Genomic DNA, 21,756 nt, shown 5'->3' on the forward strand with positions numbered 1-21,756 from the left:
CTATATCTATTGAGTCCTGGATTTAGAAACCTTTCCTAGAAGTTTCCTTCTTCTAGAGAAACTTGGGGTTTTGGGCAACTAACCAAACCGAGGACTTTGTGGGTGGTAATGCGACTCTGTCTCTATTTAAACATTCTCATTCGTTATTTACTATTACTTTACGAAGATATGTAAATAAATAAATAAATAAATATTATAGGACATTCTTACATAGATTGACTGAGGCCCACGGTAAGCTCAAGAAGGCTTGTGTTGTGGGTACTCAGACAACGGTATATTATATAATATATAAATACTTATATACATAGAAAACATCCATGACTCAGGAACAAATATCTGTGCTCATCACACTAATAAATGCCCTTACCGGGATTCGAACCCGGGACCGCGGCGTAGCAGGCAGGGTCACTACCGACTGCGCCAGACCGGTCGTATGTATGTTATCATACTCATTATTCACGTCAAGTCTCTACTAAGTCTATGTCACAAGTTTTGTCAATAATCTCGCAATAGTTTAATCATCAAATGTTTTAATTATTGTTTATTGTCCTCAGGAAGGTTCAATTGGGCATGACTTGGTGCTCCGGCCGGTAGCAGACTCTATGATAGCGGCGGCGCAAGACGACGAAATGTTCCTGGATCCTTCTAGCATGGGAGACATGGTTTCCATAGATACAGGCCTGCCTCTAGGTAAGGAATCTTAGCATTACCGTCTATTGCCACAGATTTCTTATGTTTTCCACATTTTTGGCAGAAGTTCATCACAGATTCTAACGGCAGTTTGAGTTCCGCGCATAAAGCACTGTTTCAATTCAAACCAGATTTCATTATTGAATTTTCTGCTAATAGTTTTGTACTCTAGAATTTACTTTATGGTATCCTAGGGATAATGAGCCCTGATATAATCTATATTCTTGACGAGATTTTGTATGGGTTAGATGTTCTTCCTTCCTTATAAAGTATAAAGTTCCTCATATATATTGCTCATAACTAAACTTATATGTTTAGGTAGTTACACCTATTCGCACTATTTCGCACGTTCTCAGAATGGTCATTGCTGATACGACTACTTCGAACGTACATAAATTCATGATTTGAATATCTATGGTCCCTTATTATGGTCAGTAACCGATTCCCTTGGCCACAGAAAATCCTATCTAAAATGTTCATGAACCATAGGCATTCCAATCATTAATTTATGGGTCCACAGTGTTACAGTCCAAAGTCGAGTCCCGAGTTCAGGAACAACAAATAATATTGTAGTGACTGCATAAATACATAGTCAAACCGTTTTCGTCACTAGAAAAACGCAAAAAATTTTACTAGTGACAATCTTATTTGACCAGATAAATGATGTTTTAACCGACTCCAAAACTAACGGATGTAACGATTTTTTTTTGATTTATGAATTTGCTCTCGGTAATTAAAACTGCTGATGAAGACAGAAACAAACTTTTATTTTTGCAGTCGACTTAAACTTTTTTTTTGAAGTCGGCTCTTTTATTGAAAATTATGATGTTCACCTACACATTCTGCTAACCCATCATTAAGACACAAACATATTTAGACAAGTAAATTTCACGACATTTCCCATCTTCACTGCATATTCTACTGCTTTAGCTAGTTAGCATTACCAATCCCAACAGTGTGTTTCTCTAGAAACTTCCTGCTGGCAAGGTACTCAGCTGATACGAGTAGAATGTATTATTCTGTGTTGCAGTAAAAAGAAAACGGGAACAGCAAGAGGAACTCCTTCGCGCCCTGAACGGAGCTCACCACGTCATCATAAAGCGGGACCCCGCTACTGGCGACCACGAGAGTGACTACGGTAAGATAGACTATTAAAGCATGCATCCTGATGGGTTCCAACATATCTTTTAGAAACGTCCCCTATTGTCCCAGATCTGTAAGAACCTCTTTTTGACACATGACAGCGTCCACAATACGTAAACTCGCGCAACCTAATGAAATTTTAAATAAAATCCTGTAATAATATTAAAAAAAATCAAGTACTTAAAAACAATATTTCGCTTACTTTAAACATAATCTAGCACATGTTACATTTTTGCGGATCTTCGTTAGTGAGTATTTTACGATATTAATTTATCACGCAGGATTTACTTATTATGTCATTTATCATTCATTTTTATTTTTAAACTAGTGCTGTGGCAGTCTGTCATTTCGATTCAAATGACATTTCAGTAAGTTGATAGAAATCGCCTAATCGATTCAACCAATTTGAAATTAATCGTTAGATTTGGCAAACGATACGTCTTCGCCACATCGCAACATACTTCAAAACAAATGTGTCAAAAATGTGAACTTACAAATCCGGGACAATAACTGTTTGAAACTAGGTAAAAGTTTGTAATTCGATAGAGAAAAAGGAACATACCTAATGTTACAACATACAGTGAAAGCTATGTACAACTTTTTAAAGAGAAGTAAACTTTCAGGAAAAAGCAGATTTTTTAGGAGAAAGAGGAGGATCTGTGTAGATTTTTAATTTTTAAGTTGCACTATTTTCGAAGTTTAGACACAAAACATCCTTTTGGTATACTTTACATCGATGATATTTAAAAAAAAACGTACGCTTAAACTGACATTGTATGGGTATAACAATGAATTACGGATTCATTTTATTGAAAGCATCACAATAAATCAATCAAGAAATTACAATTATTCATATATACCGCACGTTGCTGCACGCGTTTCACAGATGGCGCTAAATCAAACCGGGACTATCCGCGACAGATCAGCCGATCGAAGCACAGATAGCACAGTCAGATGAGGTTGTTTTTCATGCAAGCTTCTGTGCTAATTTAAATGAGATAGTAATTAATTCATTTACCACTCGCCTCGTAATGATTAAATCTAAATAACTTTATTTTATATGCAGCGTTTTGTTATTATTATTCATTTATTCGAATTCGATGATGAATTCAGTTAGTCTGATTAGTTGGTTACTCTGGTTAGGTATTTAATAGGCGTTGCGTTGGTTATCAAATGATTGTAATGGCCTGCTAATTGTCAAAATAAGCATTTGGGCTCTAATAAATATTTGAGTGTTTGAGATTAACTAAACTGAACTTTAATTTGGGATGATAATGTATTCACTGTGAATATTCGGCTCATAGTTTATCAAATAATAATAAATTAATTTCACAAATTTGACAGGTCTTCTGAGCAATGTTGCACTATAAAGCACTTGGGTGCAGACATTCTACGATAACTTTAATGGATACATATCAAATTTTCATAAATTTAGTCAGTATTCTACCGTAGAAATATTTAGTATTGGTATAAGGATATTTGATAAACTATTTAGGCCTTACATTTTAAAGACGGCGTTTCAGTAACAAATTTAATATTATACAACTTGCAGAGCAGAATCAGCATGGTCCATGGTCGCATGATATGGCCTATCGGTCGGTGCGTCTTTTTTAACCCCCGACGCAAAAACGACGGGGTGTTATAAGTTTCACGTGTCTGTCTGTCTGTTTGTCTGTCTATCTGTCTGTGTGTGTGGGTCTATCTGTGGCATCGTAGCTCCGGAAAGGATGGAGCGATTTAGATTTAGTTTTTTTTTGTCTGAAAGGTGAGTTAGTCGGGAGTGTTCTTAACCATGTGTCATGAAAATCGTTCTACTATGTCGCAGTCGGGGGTTTTTTCAAAATTTTAATTTTGTGGTTAGGTTATCACCAGTGTGAATCAAGAAGAAATAAATGTGGAAAACAATACTTTAAGAAATATCTAAGGAAGCAATGACGATAATTTCTCCTAAAACAATTATTGAATAACCAAAATAAGTTACAATTTGTAAATAGTGACGCATGACAATGTTTTACAAAACTCTGTGATAGGTTATGTATTCGTTTTCGTCTACGCAATTTTTTGAGTAATCGGCATGTTTGTCTATGGCACCGATTCATTAGAGCGTTGTCTGTGGTACAAAGTAAATACTGGCTTGGAAAAGAAGTCGATGAGCAGCATAAATTTATAAAGCTAACACAAGTACACTTCAAAGATTTATTAATTTAATGCTTCTTTTGCGTAAAAACATTTCAAACCTTATCATAAACTTAAGTAGGTACAAAAATCGATATAATATTAAAAATAAAGTTTTTCAAGCCATTTCGGTCACTCGGACAATATATTTCTTCTTATAAAAAAACTGGAATTTTGCGCCCTTTTCTAGTGACTAACTTGTTTTACCTGTTATATAATTTATGTATTTATTATAAATATTATAATAAATTTATATAAGGAGATATTGAAATCATTGAAAAGTAAATAAACTTACGATAACAAATATAATAATGTCAAAGTCTTCTTTAATCTTTAGCCTCCTTAATAAATTAAATAATAATTATTTGATTAAAGAGACCATAACATAACAAATTCTATCATAAAATATAGTTGCAAAACCGGCATTCTTTGGCAAACAATGATAACCTTCCACCCGGATATATTGGTTTTATTAATTAGTTTTAACACAATATTATAATATAAATATCATCGTAAAATATGTAATGTATTAAGTTCCGATCGTTTTACCTTAAATCGTATTCTATTACCAAGTTTAAATGTCAAGGTAACCTTTTGTTTTTATTTTCGCTGTCATAGAGTCGACAGAAATTAAAATATGCCCATAACATTAGGCATATTTTAATTTCTGTGATATTATGTGACACTGTAGGAGAACGTTTTGATGATGACCTTGGAGACAGGTTTAAGAAAATTGTACCTGTAATATTTTTTTTTAGCTCTACAATACAATTATAATATACGAGTAATCAATATAATAGCCCTACCTTTACGTTTCCGTAATCGGTTATTATACTGAGTTATATAATGTCAAAACCGATCCTTCAGTGATTCAGTTCTGCCTTCCAGGAAAAATCTACACTTATTTAAAATTGTTTAAAAGTAAAAATAAACTAATTTTTTTTTCGACGCTATATACTGATCCTTAATGGCACCGGTTTTTGACTTAGAAATTTTTACCAACAAACCACTGGGTACACGTACGCTGATCGAGAAAGCAAATGAGAAGAAACACTCTAGGTACAAAAACATATTCCTTGCAAGACAGATTTCAAAACGCAGACTATAAATACCTAGGTATACTATATACGGTCCCGGGTTCGAATCCCGGTAAGGTCATTTATTTGTGTGATGAGCACAGATATTTGTTCCTGAGTCATGGATGTTTTCTATGTATATAAGTATTTATATATTATATATATCGTTGTCTGAGTACAACACAAGCCTTCTTGAGCTTACCGTGGGCCTCAGTCAATCTGTGTAAGAATGTCGTATAATAATATAATACAGGCATCTAAGACAACTGTATACAACATTTTTCAAACACGTGTCTATTATTTATTTATTTATCAAGGAGATAACACAGACACATACATGAAAAATAAGTACCTACAGTAAAATGTTGGTAACATGTTTGAATACAAATGTTTCCTTAAAAGTATCTCACTGTAGTCACTATAGCCCACAGATAGCTATACTAGTACATATGTACTAGTAAATACTTAGACTAGACTACGTAGTAATGAATGACATCAATCATATGTCAAAATTGCAGTTACTTGGGTCCAGCCATTAGCTATTGTGTTATTATATTATTAAACATAAATACAGCCTTACACGTGTAACAGTTTCCTTATTCGTAGTTATTTACTTGATAATTATAATTAAATACTTAGAAAAGTACCTTTTATTAAATGGGAAGATCCATACTAATATTATAAATGGGAAAGTGTGTGTCTGTTTGTTTGTCCGTCTTTCACGGCAAAACGGAGCGACGAATTGACGTGATTTTTTTATGTCAAGATAGTTGAAGGAATGGAGAGTAACATTATAGGCTACTTTTTGTCTCTTTCTAACGCGAGCGAAGCCGCGAGAAAAAGCTAGTATTTTATATTTCTCTCGCCTGAAACACATGCAGGCAAAATGTAAATCATCGCTAATTTTAAGTATTTGTTGGATATAATGTGAATATGCAATACCTATTTTTAATAAATAAATATGTTTATGTCTATTTTTATAACAAACTTACTTTTGCTTGCGACTTCGTTCGCGTTAAATTTGAAAATAGCGTGGAAGTGGGGGGTTAGAAAGAGACAAAAGGTAGCCTATGTCACTCTCCATCCCTTCAACTATCTCCACCTAAAAAATCACGTCAATTCGTGGCTCCGTTTTGCCGTGAAAGACGGACAAACAAACAGACACACACACTTTTCAATTTATAATATTAGTATGGTTCTTCCCATTTAATAAAAGGTACATTTCTAAGTATTTAATTATAACAATCAAGTAAATAACTACGAACAAGGAAACTGTTACACGTGTACGGCTGTATTTATGTTTAATAATATAATAACACAATAGCTAATGGCTGGACCCAAGTAAAGTTGAATAAAGTCTGCTTTAAAATTGATAAAAGTAGGTGAATCTAATAATAAAGTTTAGATGATTTACCATCGCACCTGTGGAACTACTGGAAGCAGTGATAATCGCATTTTTTGCGTTGTAGTTTCCTCGCTATAGTGAGGGGAAAAGTTTTGTGTTACACTCGGGTGCAAATGTATTTTACTTCTCGTGTGTTAAAAAACTCGCAAGTTCAGGATTCTATTCTCGAACCACTCGCTTCGCTCGTGAATAGAATAGAATCACTATAGAATCCTTTCACTTGCTCGTTTTTCAATTCCACACTCGGCGTTAAAATACAACTTTGCCCCCTTGTATAACAAATAACTATTACTGTTCTGAATTTTATGAACCTCCAGGTCTTTTTTTAGAGTAAGTTTGCATGCATATATTTATATGCACCCTTGTCATATGTATGAATGACTGTATGTGTTCTAAATAAATAAAAATAAAAAAATATCACTGAAGTCAGACTTTTAAAATAACACTTGCACATTCTGGTCCCTATTGATATTTATTGGTTCACATTACCACATCACTGTTGTCTACTCAGCCACCGCCATTTTTTTTTGCATCCAGGAAGCGATTTCAAGGATATTGAAAATATAATATTTAATTAAATGGCGAAGTGCGTTTAATTCGTACGATACGATAAGATCAATGACAAATAAACGTGATATTTTAATGAATCGAGGAAAAAACTTGACAAAACAAACATATCTATATTGTTTGCCAATCTGCGCGTTACGATGTTCTAATGGATTTGAAATTAGATAAACTATGAATAAAGTCGAACTTTAATATATAAAATACTAGCTTTTGCCCGCGGCTTCGCTCGCGTTAGAAAGAGACAAAAGGTAGCCTATGTCACTCTCCATCCCTTCAACTATCTCCACTTAAAAAATCACGTCACTTCGTCGCTCCGTTTTGCCGTGAAAGACCGACAAACAAACAGACACACACACTTTCCCATTTATAATATTAGTATGGATTAGCTCTAGATACGATTTAGACTCGATAAGTCAGTGAACTTTTTATTTGAAAACCTTTTTTACTGGCTTATACACGGTGCTCGTGAGCATTGCGAGAGACTTTAAGAACATATTCCTGATCCCATTTTAAGACTAAAATGTCATATACACTTTTCTAGATTTCGCCTAATTTCAGAGTTATGACCAATTGAAAAAAAAAATTTCCTGTTGTTACTCAGTACAAAAGGCTTTTTTAACGATGTTGATGCCATTATGGAGAATTAGTCTCACTATCCTCATTGGTAGCTGTCCAAAAGTACGAAATAAAAGTTTTCAAAAATGTGGTTTTCAGAAAAAAAAACGTCAAAATTCATTTGAAGTGCTAGTTTCATGAATAACATTTACTTTTTATGTAAAAATACATTAGAAAACAGTAAAAAAAAATTTTTTTTTGGCAAAATTTCCTCATGTGAATTAAAAAAAAAATTCCTTTAGCCTCAGAAATGCGTGGTTAAAATCTCTCGCAATGCTCACGAGCACCGTGTATACGATCTATATCACATGTAGAAATAATTTGACTAAGCTATATTGCGACGAATCTAAAGTTACTCATTTTAGTAAGCTTTAATGACTTCCTGAAAAAAAAACGAAAACACTTCACGTTACTAGTTAAATTAATAGTATGTTGCCCAAGCTTTTGTAAAAACGAAAATACATACCTACTACTACAATTTATTTTTAGGTTTCGAACTTTTCAATTGTGATGGTGTTTTGTTCCGTACTCAGAAATATTTTTTCCTGAACCGAAAACTTTGTTTCCTTTATCATAAATTCCATTGCAGACGGAAAATCATAACAATGTAAGGAAAATCCTCCCACCAAACCATTATAAGTTGTTTACAAACAAGCCCAGCGACAAACGCACATAACTGATCAATTAACCGATTATAAATATAGCCGTGACGGAACCACGCAAGATGGTCGCCGTATAATGTGACAGGTTCATGCTTTCGCACGTGAGTGACTCAGAGAATAAATCACAGATCGTGAAATTCTTAGACATGTTTAACAGGTCACTCACGTTTAAAATATCAAATATCAAATATCTTTATTTTGCATAAAATATGGTACACAAGGTGGACTTATTATAATTTAGGACATGCATATTTCACCAGCAGCTGGCATGCAAAAACACAAACATAATATATACAACTCTAGTTTTCTAATCGAGGCTAAAATTTGTAGGTACATGTCAATTCTTATAATTCCCAAGCTAATAAATATTCAATATGTCATACTTAAACTAATTTCAAATTACAATTGTCCTAGTCTATTAATTATATCTAAAGTAGTCAAAAAATTCATCAATTGAATAAAAACATTCCTGTACCAACCAGCTTTTAAGTTTACGCTTAAATACATTTAATGGCAAGACTTTTACATCATCTTGAAGACAGTTATAAATTTTTATCGCCATACAATAAGCGCTCTTTCCATACAAGACTATCTTAAGTCGAAATAATTAAGTTTTAGACAAAAATTGCTGGTTACATTATTGTCATAAATCTACGTATTCACAGTAAAATATAACCGGTCAGACAAGTTTGTCATTAAACCCATTAGAAATAGGCGCGAAATTCAAATTTTCTATAGGTTGACGTATAAGTACCTGTTTTTTTCTTCTAGTCGCAAAAAGGACTGGTCAGGCTAATAGTGAGCCTATAGTAACACTTCCTAATCATAATATCGTCACTACTTTGAAAAAATCTCGCATCTCACGTTGCTTCTCAAAGTTAAAACGCAGTAAGTCTATATGCATTCTATAGATACTTACTACAATTTTCTTTTCATTGACAGACGAAGAAACAAGTTTTTTTTAAAGTAGTGACGATATATCGAGATGAAATTGGACGTCTTTGGTCGAAACTACTACTCCGCAGCTCCGGACTAAGTACCTATCACGGTGATATATGAGGAAGGGAAACCGAATAATTAACAGTGTCATATAAACTTTTCTAGATTTCGACTACTTTCAGAGTTGTACCTAAGCATTAAAAAATTACAATTACTTATTATTTCTCAGAACAAAATGCTGTTTTGATGGCGATGGTGCCGATATCGGACATAATCTAACTATCCTCGTAGATAGATATCAAGTAACTAATAACTCATTTCAAAAAAGTATTTTTTTTTAGAACAACATGGTAAATTTTTATTTTAAGTGCCACTTTCACCAATAACATTTACTTTTTTCGTGAAAATACATAAAAAAATGTATTTTTTGGCGAAATTTGCTTGACGTCATATAACATTTTATGTTTACTTTGCCCTTCTTTCGGTTTCCTCATGTTACAACGTGTATAACCTCTCCCACGAGTTAATGACGTTTTCAATACGTTACTAATACATACATACATACATACATACATACAATCACGCCTGTATCCCATGAACGGGTAGGCAGAGCACCTGAAACTACTCAAGTTTCAGTGCCACTCTTGGCAAATAAGGGCTTGTACACTGGTCAAAAAGAGAAATAAAAAAACAAAGTGTGATGTAAAGCTGCATTTTTGGTATGTTATTTGGGGTCCTTGGGGGAATGTAGGACTATATTTTGCAAGCAAAAAAATGGTGTGCTAACTTCGTAATTTAAAAAAAAAAACGTAAAAAAATCAGACTTTTTTTGGTTTTTGCCGTTTTATTAAAAAACTATGCATTTTTGGTCAAAAGTTGATGTGTAATGTTGAAAGCGCATTAAATTCCAAACAGTTTGACATCTTTTTTATCAATTTCCGTCAAACATTTTTTGAGATATGAAGCGTCAAAAAAAGAGCATTTTTCCCCTTTCTATGAAAATATTCGTTTTGCTAATATTTTCAGATAGATATCAGCAAAACAACTCAGGCTATTACATAAATTGTAAAATAAAAATGTAGAAAATTTCACTAGCTTTCATTTAAGACCAAAAGAGTGCGAGTTTAAAAAAAATTGGATTATATCATAAGTCTAGTATAACTGGATCAGAAATAATCGGTGGATGGTAATGGCCAAATGGGATAGTTTACAAATATTTACAGGAGGCGTAGCAGAGATCGAATTATTATTATTTGGGGGCTGTTCAAATATTACTCAGACACATATTTGCGAATATCAAATCAACATTTATTTAGTAAGTTAAGTTTACGGTCAAAGACCTCATCATCGCTTGGCGGAAAAAAATATTTACGAGTAGAAAACCCTCATTAATTGAATGAGATTGTTCCGAAATTGTTCTTGTACGGACTGGTTTTTAAAGCATATCACTGAGGGTCAATAACATCGATGCAATCTCACGAGCGTTGTCGTGGACGTGCCTGAATCATAGTATTCTCCGTTTAACGAAATATCGGTACATAGTATGTGTTGTATTGCACGCGCAGGTCTCTCACCGCCACGCAGGTGTAGTCGGACCATAACTCGACAGTATACACCACAGGTATACACGCTTGTACAAAAACTGAGGAACAACTGTCTTTTTACGCTGTCACTACATTTGGCGAATCTTCTAGCCAACATGTTTGCCCTCACTGCGGTGGCTCGCCTCTGCCTTTCTATGTCCTCCTGGTCTTTTAAACTGGACAACAAGATGTGGCCAAGATATTTGACTTCGTGTACTCTCCGCAATTGAACTCCATCAAGCAAAAGAGGTGGTACATGTGTGGCACAGAGAACCTCCTATAGAGTGGCAGTCTTGTATATTTGGTTCGCGATACGAGTCACCAGTGTTTGGGGTGCGAGGAGCGGGCGGGGAATGTGTTAAGCGCGCTGTGATTGGCCGTTTCAAGGACGGCGGGCAGTCGCGCCAGATGAAAAGGGACAGAAGTATGACTGTCCCTCTACTGACGCGTAAGTGGCCAATGTAAGTTGACCTATGCCGGCTCTGAATAAATTATAAATATGACTTATTTGTGGAATGTAATGCCGTCTGTTTTTAAATTTGAGCTTCTTGTTACCTTTCCACACCATTTCACACTACAGGTGGACATCTTTAAGGCATCAAAATACCCTTTTCCAATTTTTTTGTGCGAAAAACGCGCTGCTTTCGGGTCTGTTACTTGGTCGATACTGATCGGGCACGGCGAGCGCCCGCGCTTATATCAGTGCAAATACTAGGAAGGCTGGCCACCGCGAGTCGTCTTGTAATAGATGTCTATAGGGGTTGGTCTGTGATGTGTGGGCATATGTGCTGCCTCCATGAGCATAAATTCAGACTTGTCCGGATTGTATCTCATGTTATGCTGGCTGGCATATCTCTCGCATTCTGCGAGTAACTTACGCATAGCTCCCACAGATGGTGCTAGTAGGACCATATCGTCTGCATATGCGATGTGATTTATCATTTGCCCATTGATGGAGCAGCCAACCTCGGTACTGGTCAAAGCCTGCGACAGCCCATCCATGTACACGCTGAAGAGAGCCGGAGACATACTGCCTCCTTGTCTCACGCCACAGTTTAGCCCGCTGGCTGTGGACAGAGTTGACTTCCATCTTAATACGTTCTTCTGCTGGGAATACCACTTCTTCAGTATCTTAATAATTGGCGTGGGCGCTTTCCGTTCCCGTAGTTTATTCCACAGCAATTGGTGGTCAAATAGAACTCAAGTGGACTTTCTATCACTACAGGAGTTGTGCCATCAAGATGCAGAACCAGGACCCTCAAAAAGGAAAAAGTAAAATGTAACTAATTCTGTTTTATTTTTCTAATTTACTAAACTTCAAAATTTTACTGTATTTTATTTCTTCATTAGTAATAGTCAAATCGACGCAAAGTTAGCTTAGACAATTTTTTCAGATAAACGTATATCAAAGAAAGTAAGATCGAATATATAGCACTTTTAACCTAAAACTTTTAGCGTAAACTATTTTACCTTAACCAATCTACCAGACTCTTGGCTTCTCTATTTATAGATTTTTTTTTTTGTTTACCAAAGTAACTATTCGTCTTACTGACCTTTATTTGCACTAAAACTAAAGCAAAATAAATTTTATACAATGTTATATTGCAATATATATCATATCATGAAGTATTTTGCAGATATTTGTCTAAAAATATTGGCAAAACGCTACATTTTTTAAATGCGTCAAAAATTAACCTTTTTTGACGCTTCATATCTCGAAAACTATTTGACGGACATTGATAAAAAAAAAGATGTCAAACTGTTTGAAATTTAATGCGCTTTCAACATTACACAGCAACTTTTGACCAAAAACGCATAGTTTTTTAATAAAAAAATAGAAACCAAAAAAAGTCTGATTTTTTTACTTTTTTTTTTAAATTACGAAGTTAGCACACTTTTTTTTTGCTTGCAAAATATAGTCTTACATTCCACCAAGGACTCCAAATAACATACCAAAAATCCAGCTTTACATCACACTTTGTTTTTTTAGCCGATTTTCATGTAAGATTTGACCGGTGTATTGACAGAAAACGAAACTGTGACATTGCAGTGACAGGTTGCCAGCCTCTCGCCTACGCCACAATTTAACCCATATCCCACAGTCGCCTTCTACGACACCCACGGGAAGAAAGGGGGTGGTGAAATTCTTAACCCGTCACCACACGGGCAATACGTTACTAATACACTAAACTATCTATTTTTTGGTTTTAGTAAGTAACCATTTGGGGGCACTGTTCTGTTATAATAATAAACGTCTAAAACTTATGTATCCGCACGTGCGTCAGTCTGTGCTCGCGTCACGTGTTTAAACTTGGAACTGGTAGCGTACAGGTGTGATATATCGCCATGTTTGACCACTGACGGGTTCATAGACAACCGTAGGTTTTTTATATGCGGCAAAAACGTGATCTAACTGATTTTGAATTAATTCATAGCAAGAACGATTTATACTGGATTGTAGGCATCATCGGTGTTGAGTGTAGTTATGATAGTTCATATTTAATACAATAGGTGGCGCTAAAAAAACGAGGTACTATTCTTAGTATGAAGTATGTAAATCCATACTAATATTATAAATGGGAAAGTGTGTGTGTGTCTGTTTGTTTGTCCGTCTTTCACGGCATAACGGAGTGACGAATTGACGTGATTTTTTAAGCGGAGATAGTTGAAGGGATGGAGAGTGACATAGGCTACTTTTTGTCTCTTTCTTACGCGAGCGAAGCCGCGGGAAAAAGCTAGTCCTATATAAATAATCCTTGATTCATAGGTTATGGACATTTACAGTGTATCACATGTCTCCCATTTTGAGATTAAAATATCTTCTAAAATATTATTAAAGTTAATATACAATCGTGAAATCAAAATATTTAATAAGATAAAGATTTCTGTTTTTGCGATTACGATATTTACGATATAGGTAATAAATTATTAACAAGAATTATAAATTTGTCATTAATATTGCCGCGACCTTTAAATAATACGATCGAAAAGTTCATGCATTTGTTTTGATTTTATCTTAGTTTTTCATACTAACCATCTTCAATAAATTAATTCATTTTGCCACCAACGACGAAGTCGTGTTCATCGACCGCAATAGACGCATATAAAATAAATAGGTAAATATTATAGGACATTCTTACACAGATTGACTGAGGCCCACGGTAAGCTCAAGAAGGCTTGTGTTGTCAGTACTCAGACAACGATATATATAATATATAAATACTTATATACGTAGAAAACATCCATGACTCAGGAACAAATATCTGTGCTCATCACACAAATAAATGCCCTTAACGGGGTTCGAACCCGGGACCGCGGCGCAGCAGGCAGGGTCACTACCGACTGCGCCAGACCGGTCGTTATATGTTTTGTCGTTGTTATTTGGATTAATTGCGTATTTTTTAATATAAGGTGTGCCGTATGGGGTTAAGAATTTCACCACTCCCTTTCTTCCCGTGGGTGTCGTCGACTGTGGGATATGGATTAAATTGTGGCGTAGGCGAGAGGCTGGCAACCTGTCACTGCAATGTCACAATTTGGATTTCTTTCAACCCCTTTTTGCCAAGAGTGGCACTGAAACTTAGTAGTTCATGTGCTCTGCCTACCCCTTTATGGGATACAGGCGTGATTATATGTATGTATGCATGAACCTACAATTCTATGGACGGATAACTCCGAAGAAAAACCTGTGATTCCATCATCCACATTGATAGCTTTGTCTATGACCTCATCCACTAATCTCCCGTCAGTCGGATCGAGGCGCCCGTGGCGAAAACATCTCCAGAAAAATAAGAATTTATGCCTACATGCGTTGTCAAATTATGTAAAAATGACAACAATCGAAAGAAAAAAAAATACGGAGCAACTTTTCATGCGTAAATTAATACTTTATCACGTTATTATGCGTAAAATCACAATATTAATTAATGTTCATAATCGTAAACCAACAAACTGCAAAACAAGAGTGTGACCAGTATTTTTTTTAAATAGTGTTTGCACACGGCGCACTGAGTCATTATTATTTGTTAAAAACAAGATATTTCTAAGTTTCAAGTAAAATAATTAATTTTTGATAAATTAAGTGAAGAATTGATTTTCTTTTGACCTGAATTATAATTATTTTGATTTTAAATCGTGTTTGCACATCGCAAACCGTCTGCCATTGCTGGCTTGAAAGGTCGCCACCAAGCCATAAAATAAAATTTTAAAAAAAAACGTCCGCCATTGTTGGGTCACAGCCGGTCTTCAGTGAGACTCCCTCTGTTCTATTACAACTCTGTGTATGTATGTATATAAGGTGCAGCGGGGCAACTGCGACTGGGGGGACTACATACCAAGCTTACCTAACAGCGATTTGCATATGCAACCTATTTGAAAATTCAAGCTTATATGAAATCATCACTTTTCCATTAGTGCTACAAAGAGGCATAAATATATAGCACGCTATGGCCCTCTGAATAATGAAAACCCTGATTTGATAATAATATTGAATGATACAGTTATGTAGTTCGAGTCGAAACAATTGGGTGAAAAAAACCTACCTAAATATATCGCTCATAAATATTTTAACAGATATTTATGTGTGTTACTTGTTTTTAACTTACCCTATTTTGTCCACAGCATTCATGGAGCCCGACCATCTCGGCAAAAGGTTCAGAACGAAAAGATCAACGGAGCATTCGCGAAGAAAACGGGACGCGCCATACGTCATCTACCCGGAGATTCTTGTCATAGTAGATTATGACGGTTACAGGTAAGTGGAAGTTATTTGTGATGTGCTATGGCAAGCTCTATTTCCTTAGTTTAGAGCTCGGCTACACATGCGCGTTTTGAGAGCGTAGGCGGAGCGTAGGCGGAGCGTTAGCGGAGCGTCAGCGGAGCGCATTGATAGCGGTGCGCCGGACGAACGCTGGCGTTTCGCCCAGCGGACGCCGGCGGGAACTAACGAGCGCGGATTGCGAGCAGAACGCCAGCGTTCCGCCGGCGCATCGCTATCATTGCGCTCCGCTAACGCTACGCTATCAAAACGCTTTATGTGTGGCGGAGGCTTTAGTACTGAGTATTCTTTATAGATTCTTTGGCATGTAATACACAATTAACAACAAAGTAGCTATCCTGATAAAATACACAAATTTAAAGGGAATCTTCATGCTTTTATTCTTAACTTTAACTACCTATACAACCTGTTTTTATTGAATTCCGTTAACTTTAAGGGAAGGTTCTTTAGATCAAATACAATTAATTTCTCTAAGAAACTAGCGTCTTAACTCTTACGGTTATCGAGTTATTAAAAAAATAATAGTACATTACGATACAAGTGCGTAAAAAAGGAAGTTCGAAACGAGTGGCGATAAATTAAAACACGACCGAAGGGAGTGTTTTAAATCGACACGAGTTACGAATTTCCTTTTCGCACGTGTATCGTACCGTACGACGTTTTTCAGTACAGATAGCACTCCGAAGTTTCGACCTGGCATATAATGAACCACTTCTCGCACTAGTGCGTAAAAAAAACACCATCTGTACTGAAAAGATAATTACTGAACACGTGTGTGACAACCTTTACCAATTCCTAATGTTATTTGTTTTGACATGTGTCGTCAATCACTTGACACTAACTTGAATGTTATTCTTAAGGGTCTCTCACACTAATAAATTCATTTATTATGTATGAAAATGATGAAATTTTTTTTTTGCGAATTTAACTAAAAGTGATATACGTGTCGAAATTAACGGAAAACAAAAAAAAACACGGTGTATTATACTTAGCCGTTTGTAGACCATACGGTTCATCTAGTCTGTTCACACTTTGACAACGATCTAATGCACAGAGTTAATGCAACCCTCAATAAAATAAACAAGTAAGGTATTAATTAGATACAAAGAAATCGATGTATGTACCTACCTTTTACACACGTGAACAGATTCTTGAATCTGTAGTATTCTAGCTTGCGTGATGTTAGTGTGTGAAAGACCTTAATTAATAATGATGGTGACACCATCATCATATTCATAACACTAACTTAATAGTTTAAATCTTAGTTTGCCTAACAAAATCCATAGTAATATTATATGCGAAAGTATGTGTGTCTGTTTGTTTGTCCGTCTTTCACGGCAAAACGGAGCGACGAATTGACGTCATTTTTTAAGTGGAGATAGTTGAAGGGATGGAGAGTGACATAGGGTACTTTTTGCCTCACCCTAACCCCCCACTACCCTGAAATAGGGGGTGGAAATTTGAATGGAGCATTCCGCTATTTTCGAATTTAACGCGAGCGAAGCCGCGGGCAAAAGCTAGTTACTTAATATTTCAATAACTACCTAACTAAATCTGAAGGATTAATTAGGTGAGGTGTACTCGGGTAGTTCCGAACGTCAAAAACCGTCGGTAAATTCCGAAAAGGGACCCTTATTACTATGGAATCACGGGTGATTAAATAAATAAATATAAATAAATATTGTAAGGACATTCTTACACAGATTGACTGAGGCCCACGGTAAGCTCAATAAGGCTTGTGTTGTGGGTACTCAGACAACGATATATATAATATATAAATACTTATATACATAGAAAACATCCATGACTCAGGAACAAATATCTGTGCTCATCACACAAATAAATGCCCTTACCGGGATTCGAACCCGGGACCGCGGCGCAGCAGGCAGGGTCACTACCGACTGTGCCAGACCGGTCGTCAATCGATCGGTCGGGTGATTATCATTTGAATTTCGGAATTATCCGTTTAACGGCATTACCCGAATACACCTTAAATCATATTGGCCATTTTAAGCTAAATTTGAAAAAAGTTAACCTACACAAGATAAATTAGACAAGTTCATAAATCCATTCCTATATAGACAGGCCGTCTGCGTTACTTTATATTCAAAAGTAGGTAGGTATAGAGTGACCTATCCAAAGCTTATTAATAATGCCCACTTGGAAACCGCAAAATGATATATATTCAATCCTGAGTCAACATCTGTTCTCGACGCATTTTCCTTGATTAGCCATTTGGGATTCCCATCACGTTTATAAAAATACCAGCTTTTGCAAGCGGCTTCGCTCGCGTTAGACAGAGACAAAAAGTAGCCTATGTCACTCTCCATCCCTTCAACTATCTCCACTTAAAAAATCACGTCAATCAGTCAAATCATTTTATTTCAGTTTAAAAAATCACGTCAATTCGTGCTGCATTTTGCCTTGAAAGACGGACAAACAAACAGACACACACACACTTTCCCATTTATAATATTAGTATGTATACCTACCTACTCGTGCTTTACTATACCACTATTGTTTTGCACTCTATTTTGTTTTGTACTTATTACGGGATCGGAGTATTGGTGGAAAAATTAGGTGTCAAAGCCCAATGTAAATTAAAAAGTGGAAAATTACTCCTTTACTTCAGATATGAACCCTAGATCTAGATCACTATTCCAGCGCTCTGCTAACTAAGCCACCAAATTCTTATGTATATCCAGCGATTTTTATCATAATGAGTGGGTAATTTTTCCACTTTAAAATTTATTCTAAACTTAATAGCATCGTACGCAGTTGTTTCTGCATTTCCTATGCATAACGCGGCTCGGTACAGTCCCATCCATAGTCCCTTTTATCTGTATGTAGGTATTCTATACCTACACTTATTACTCTTATTCCTATTTTAACCGCTAATTTGTAAAATCCTTACCGAACCGTAAGTCAGTCACGCACACCAGCGATTGATCGTTGTTTTTGTAAGAATACCTACTTTTTCCAACGATGATTCAACAATGATATTTGTCAAGACATCTATAAACCTGATTCTCACCGACTTGCCTGTCTCAACTCAGTTAAGCGCATCTTGAAACCTTAATATTTTTTACTTGAGTCCTAGCTCGAACAAACGTTATCACGTTCTCATTTTATACGATTAGCTAGATTGCTCTAAAACTTTGTACCTAGAACATATCATAGCGCTAGTTTGTATCCACACCATATTCATTAGTTTGCATAATAGCAACAAAAAACTAGATCACCCATAGTTTTGTGAATTATTTATAATTATAACTAGCTTCTGTCCGCGGCTTCGCTCGCGTTAAATTCGAAAATTACGGAATGCTTCATACAAACTTCCACCCCCCATTCTAAGGAAAAGGGGGGTTAGAAAGAGAAAAAAGTAGCCTATGTCTCCATCCCTTCAACTATCTGCTCTTAAAAAAATCACGTCAATACGTATCTCCGTTTTACCGTTAGAGACGGGCAAACAGACACACACACTTTCCCATTTATAATATTATAAGCATGGATATTACCAATAGTATAGGTGATATTGGTTATCTTTATAATATTTTTTGTAAGCATGTCATCATCCTCTAAAGTGAACTAGATAAGGCTTTTAACGAAACCGCAAACGTTCCATAGTTTTTTCGATAAGTACGAGTATAAGTAAATACCTCTTGATAAATGATCTGCCTAATGAGGAGAAGATCACAGCCTCATAGCCATTTCTGAGAAATTCTTTGTCCCATTTTTAGGGTTCCGTAGCCAAAATGGCAAAAACGGAACCCTTATAGTTTCGTCATGTCCGTCTGTCCGTCTGTCCGTCTGTCCGTCTGTCACAGCCGATTTACTCGGAAACTATAAGTACTACAGTGATGAAATTTGATGGGAATATGTGTTGTATGAACCGCTACAAAATTATGACACTAAATAGTAAAAAAAAAGATTGGGGGTGGGGCCCCCCATACATGTAACTGAGGGATGAAAATTTTTTTTTCGATGTACATACCCGTGTGGGGTATCAATGGAAAGGTCTTTTAAAATGATATAAAGTTTTCTAAAAAACATTTTTCTTAAAGTGAACGGTTTTTGAGATATCAGCTCTCAAAGTCGTAAAAAGTATGTCCCCCCCCCTCTATTTTTATAACTACGGGGTATAAAATTCTAAAAAAAATAGAGGTGATGCATGCTAATTAACTCTTTCAACGATTTTTGGTTTGATCAAAGTATCTCTTATAGTTTTTGAGATAGGTTGATTTAACTGTAATTTTTGAGAAAAATACGGAAAACTACGGAACCCTACACTGAGCGTGGTCCGACACGCTCTTGGCCGGTTTTTTTTCGTTCTAATAGTTTATATGCCTAACCGAATAGATATTTACACTAAAACAGAACTCAACTCAATAGATATGCATAGCCAAACGCACATCTTTCGCTTTTCATTTCACATTCTAAAAATGTTTATCCGAAACTCTGTATACAAGTAGACATTACGTTATAAGTATTTTTGACCGAGCTCATGTCTTGAAAACTAAGACTTGTATGTGGGCTCAGTATATATTCGGATCAAATTTCACCCAACTGTTTTGCACCTTATTTCTCATCAAGATGCCAACCGACTGCGAAATAGTGTACGAAACGCTAAATGTTTCCTTTTCGCAGTAATATGGTAGTATTAGAGAGAGATTACCGTTTGGCTAAGTTTTTTCGACGGGGAATCGAAGCCGACCAAAAATTGTTCGTTAGTATAAAGTCGCTTATATCATCGTCGCTGAAGGCAGCCCTACGGCACAGTATAATAAAGAGTACTATCGTACAGTATGGCCACTTCCGCCCCCCGGTGAAACTGCCACCCACCCCCTCTCGGTTACCTCACAATTACCGCCTGTAACGCGAACTGTTGACCTGTCATATCTCACTCATACAAGCATAGTACGCGTTCACCTACACGAGCTTAGAATGTGTGATAGGAACGCGCCTCTTTCATATATATTTGATCGCCAGTGTCCGAGGTGTGCCTACGGCTCGAACGCATGTTCATACTAACGGGCGATTTTTGTTCGGCGAATCGGCGATGATACCTATGTTTACGGCCCGGCCACGACATTGGTCAAATGCAACAGCGGCGAGCGGCAGCCACAGGTGCGAACTAGAGATGGGCCGAATATGGACTTTGCCGAATACGAATATTCGGCCGAACATTCGGTTCAGCTCTTACCGAACCGAACATTCGGCCGAATATTCGGTTACGCCATATTTTTAAAGCGAATGTTTAGATTAAAACTATGAAATGATTGATAATGTTTATACATACTACAACTATGTTCTTATGATTTAGTGGATAACTAAAACTTGGTTAAAACAACTCTGAACTCTTCTCAACTCTTAAACTACGGTTTTTTAACTTTTTTACAAAACAATTTTGTTTATATTTTGACGCATTTTTAGTAGTTCCTTAGAAAGCTACTAAAATAGGAGCTTTTTATCCAATGGAATACGTAAGATCTTCATTAGTTATTTACTTTGTTTATTCGGCAATGCAACCGAACTATTCTGCCGAATACGAATATTGAAAAACCTGCCGAATATGCCGAATACCGAATATTTACCGAATATTCGGCCCATCTAGTGCGAACGAATGGTCCCATCGCTGTGTCTCGCTCTAACCTTAGACCATTGTCGTGGCCGGCTCATTAGGGAGACCTCAAACTCTTCAAATGACAGCCTTAAGTAGGTATTACTTTTTTATTTAACTTTACAGATTACACAATGGCGACAACGTGCAAATAAAGCGATATTTCGTCTCGTTCTGGAACGGCGTGGACCTGCGGTACAAACTGCTGAAGGGGCCCAGGATTCGGATATCCATCGCGGGTATCATTATATCTAGGGTGAGTACTTTAGAACACATCTAAGTGTAAGGCCGATAGTCCTCTATCATAATATAGTATTTTATGCAACTGGCGTTTAAAGGAGGTCAAAAAACAATTTGAGGCGAAGCCGAAAATTGTTAATATTAGACGCCACGGGTATTTTTGACTCAGTTAAAACCGTTGCATACAATACTTTTTCTACGACCATACACTTAGTTTTTAATAGTTTTCTTGAATAAATTTCGTGAAATTCACACTTGTTCCTG

The 21,756-nt window shown here is 36.1% G+C and overlaps 1 protein-coding gene across 1 annotated transcript in view; it reads left to right on the forward strand.

Annotated features, from left to right (window-relative positions):
* LOC125237749 overlaps positions 1-21,756 on the forward strand; it is a 214,418-nt gene that overhangs the window by 177,342 nt on the left and 15,320 nt on the right. The window contains 4 exon segments of the mRNA XM_048144922.1: positions 555-690; positions 1,721-1,828; positions 15,476-15,608; positions 21,379-21,508. Coding sequence (XP_048000879.1) covers positions 555-690; positions 1,721-1,828; positions 15,476-15,608; positions 21,379-21,508 — 507 coding nt within the window.

This window comes from Leguminivora glycinivorella, chromosome 22 (genome assembly GCF_023078275.1).
Source record: "Leguminivora glycinivorella isolate SPB_JAAS2020 chromosome 22, LegGlyc_1.1, whole genome shotgun sequence".
Lineage (NCBI taxonomy): Eukaryota > Metazoa > Arthropoda > Insecta > Lepidoptera > Tortricidae > Leguminivora > Leguminivora glycinivorella.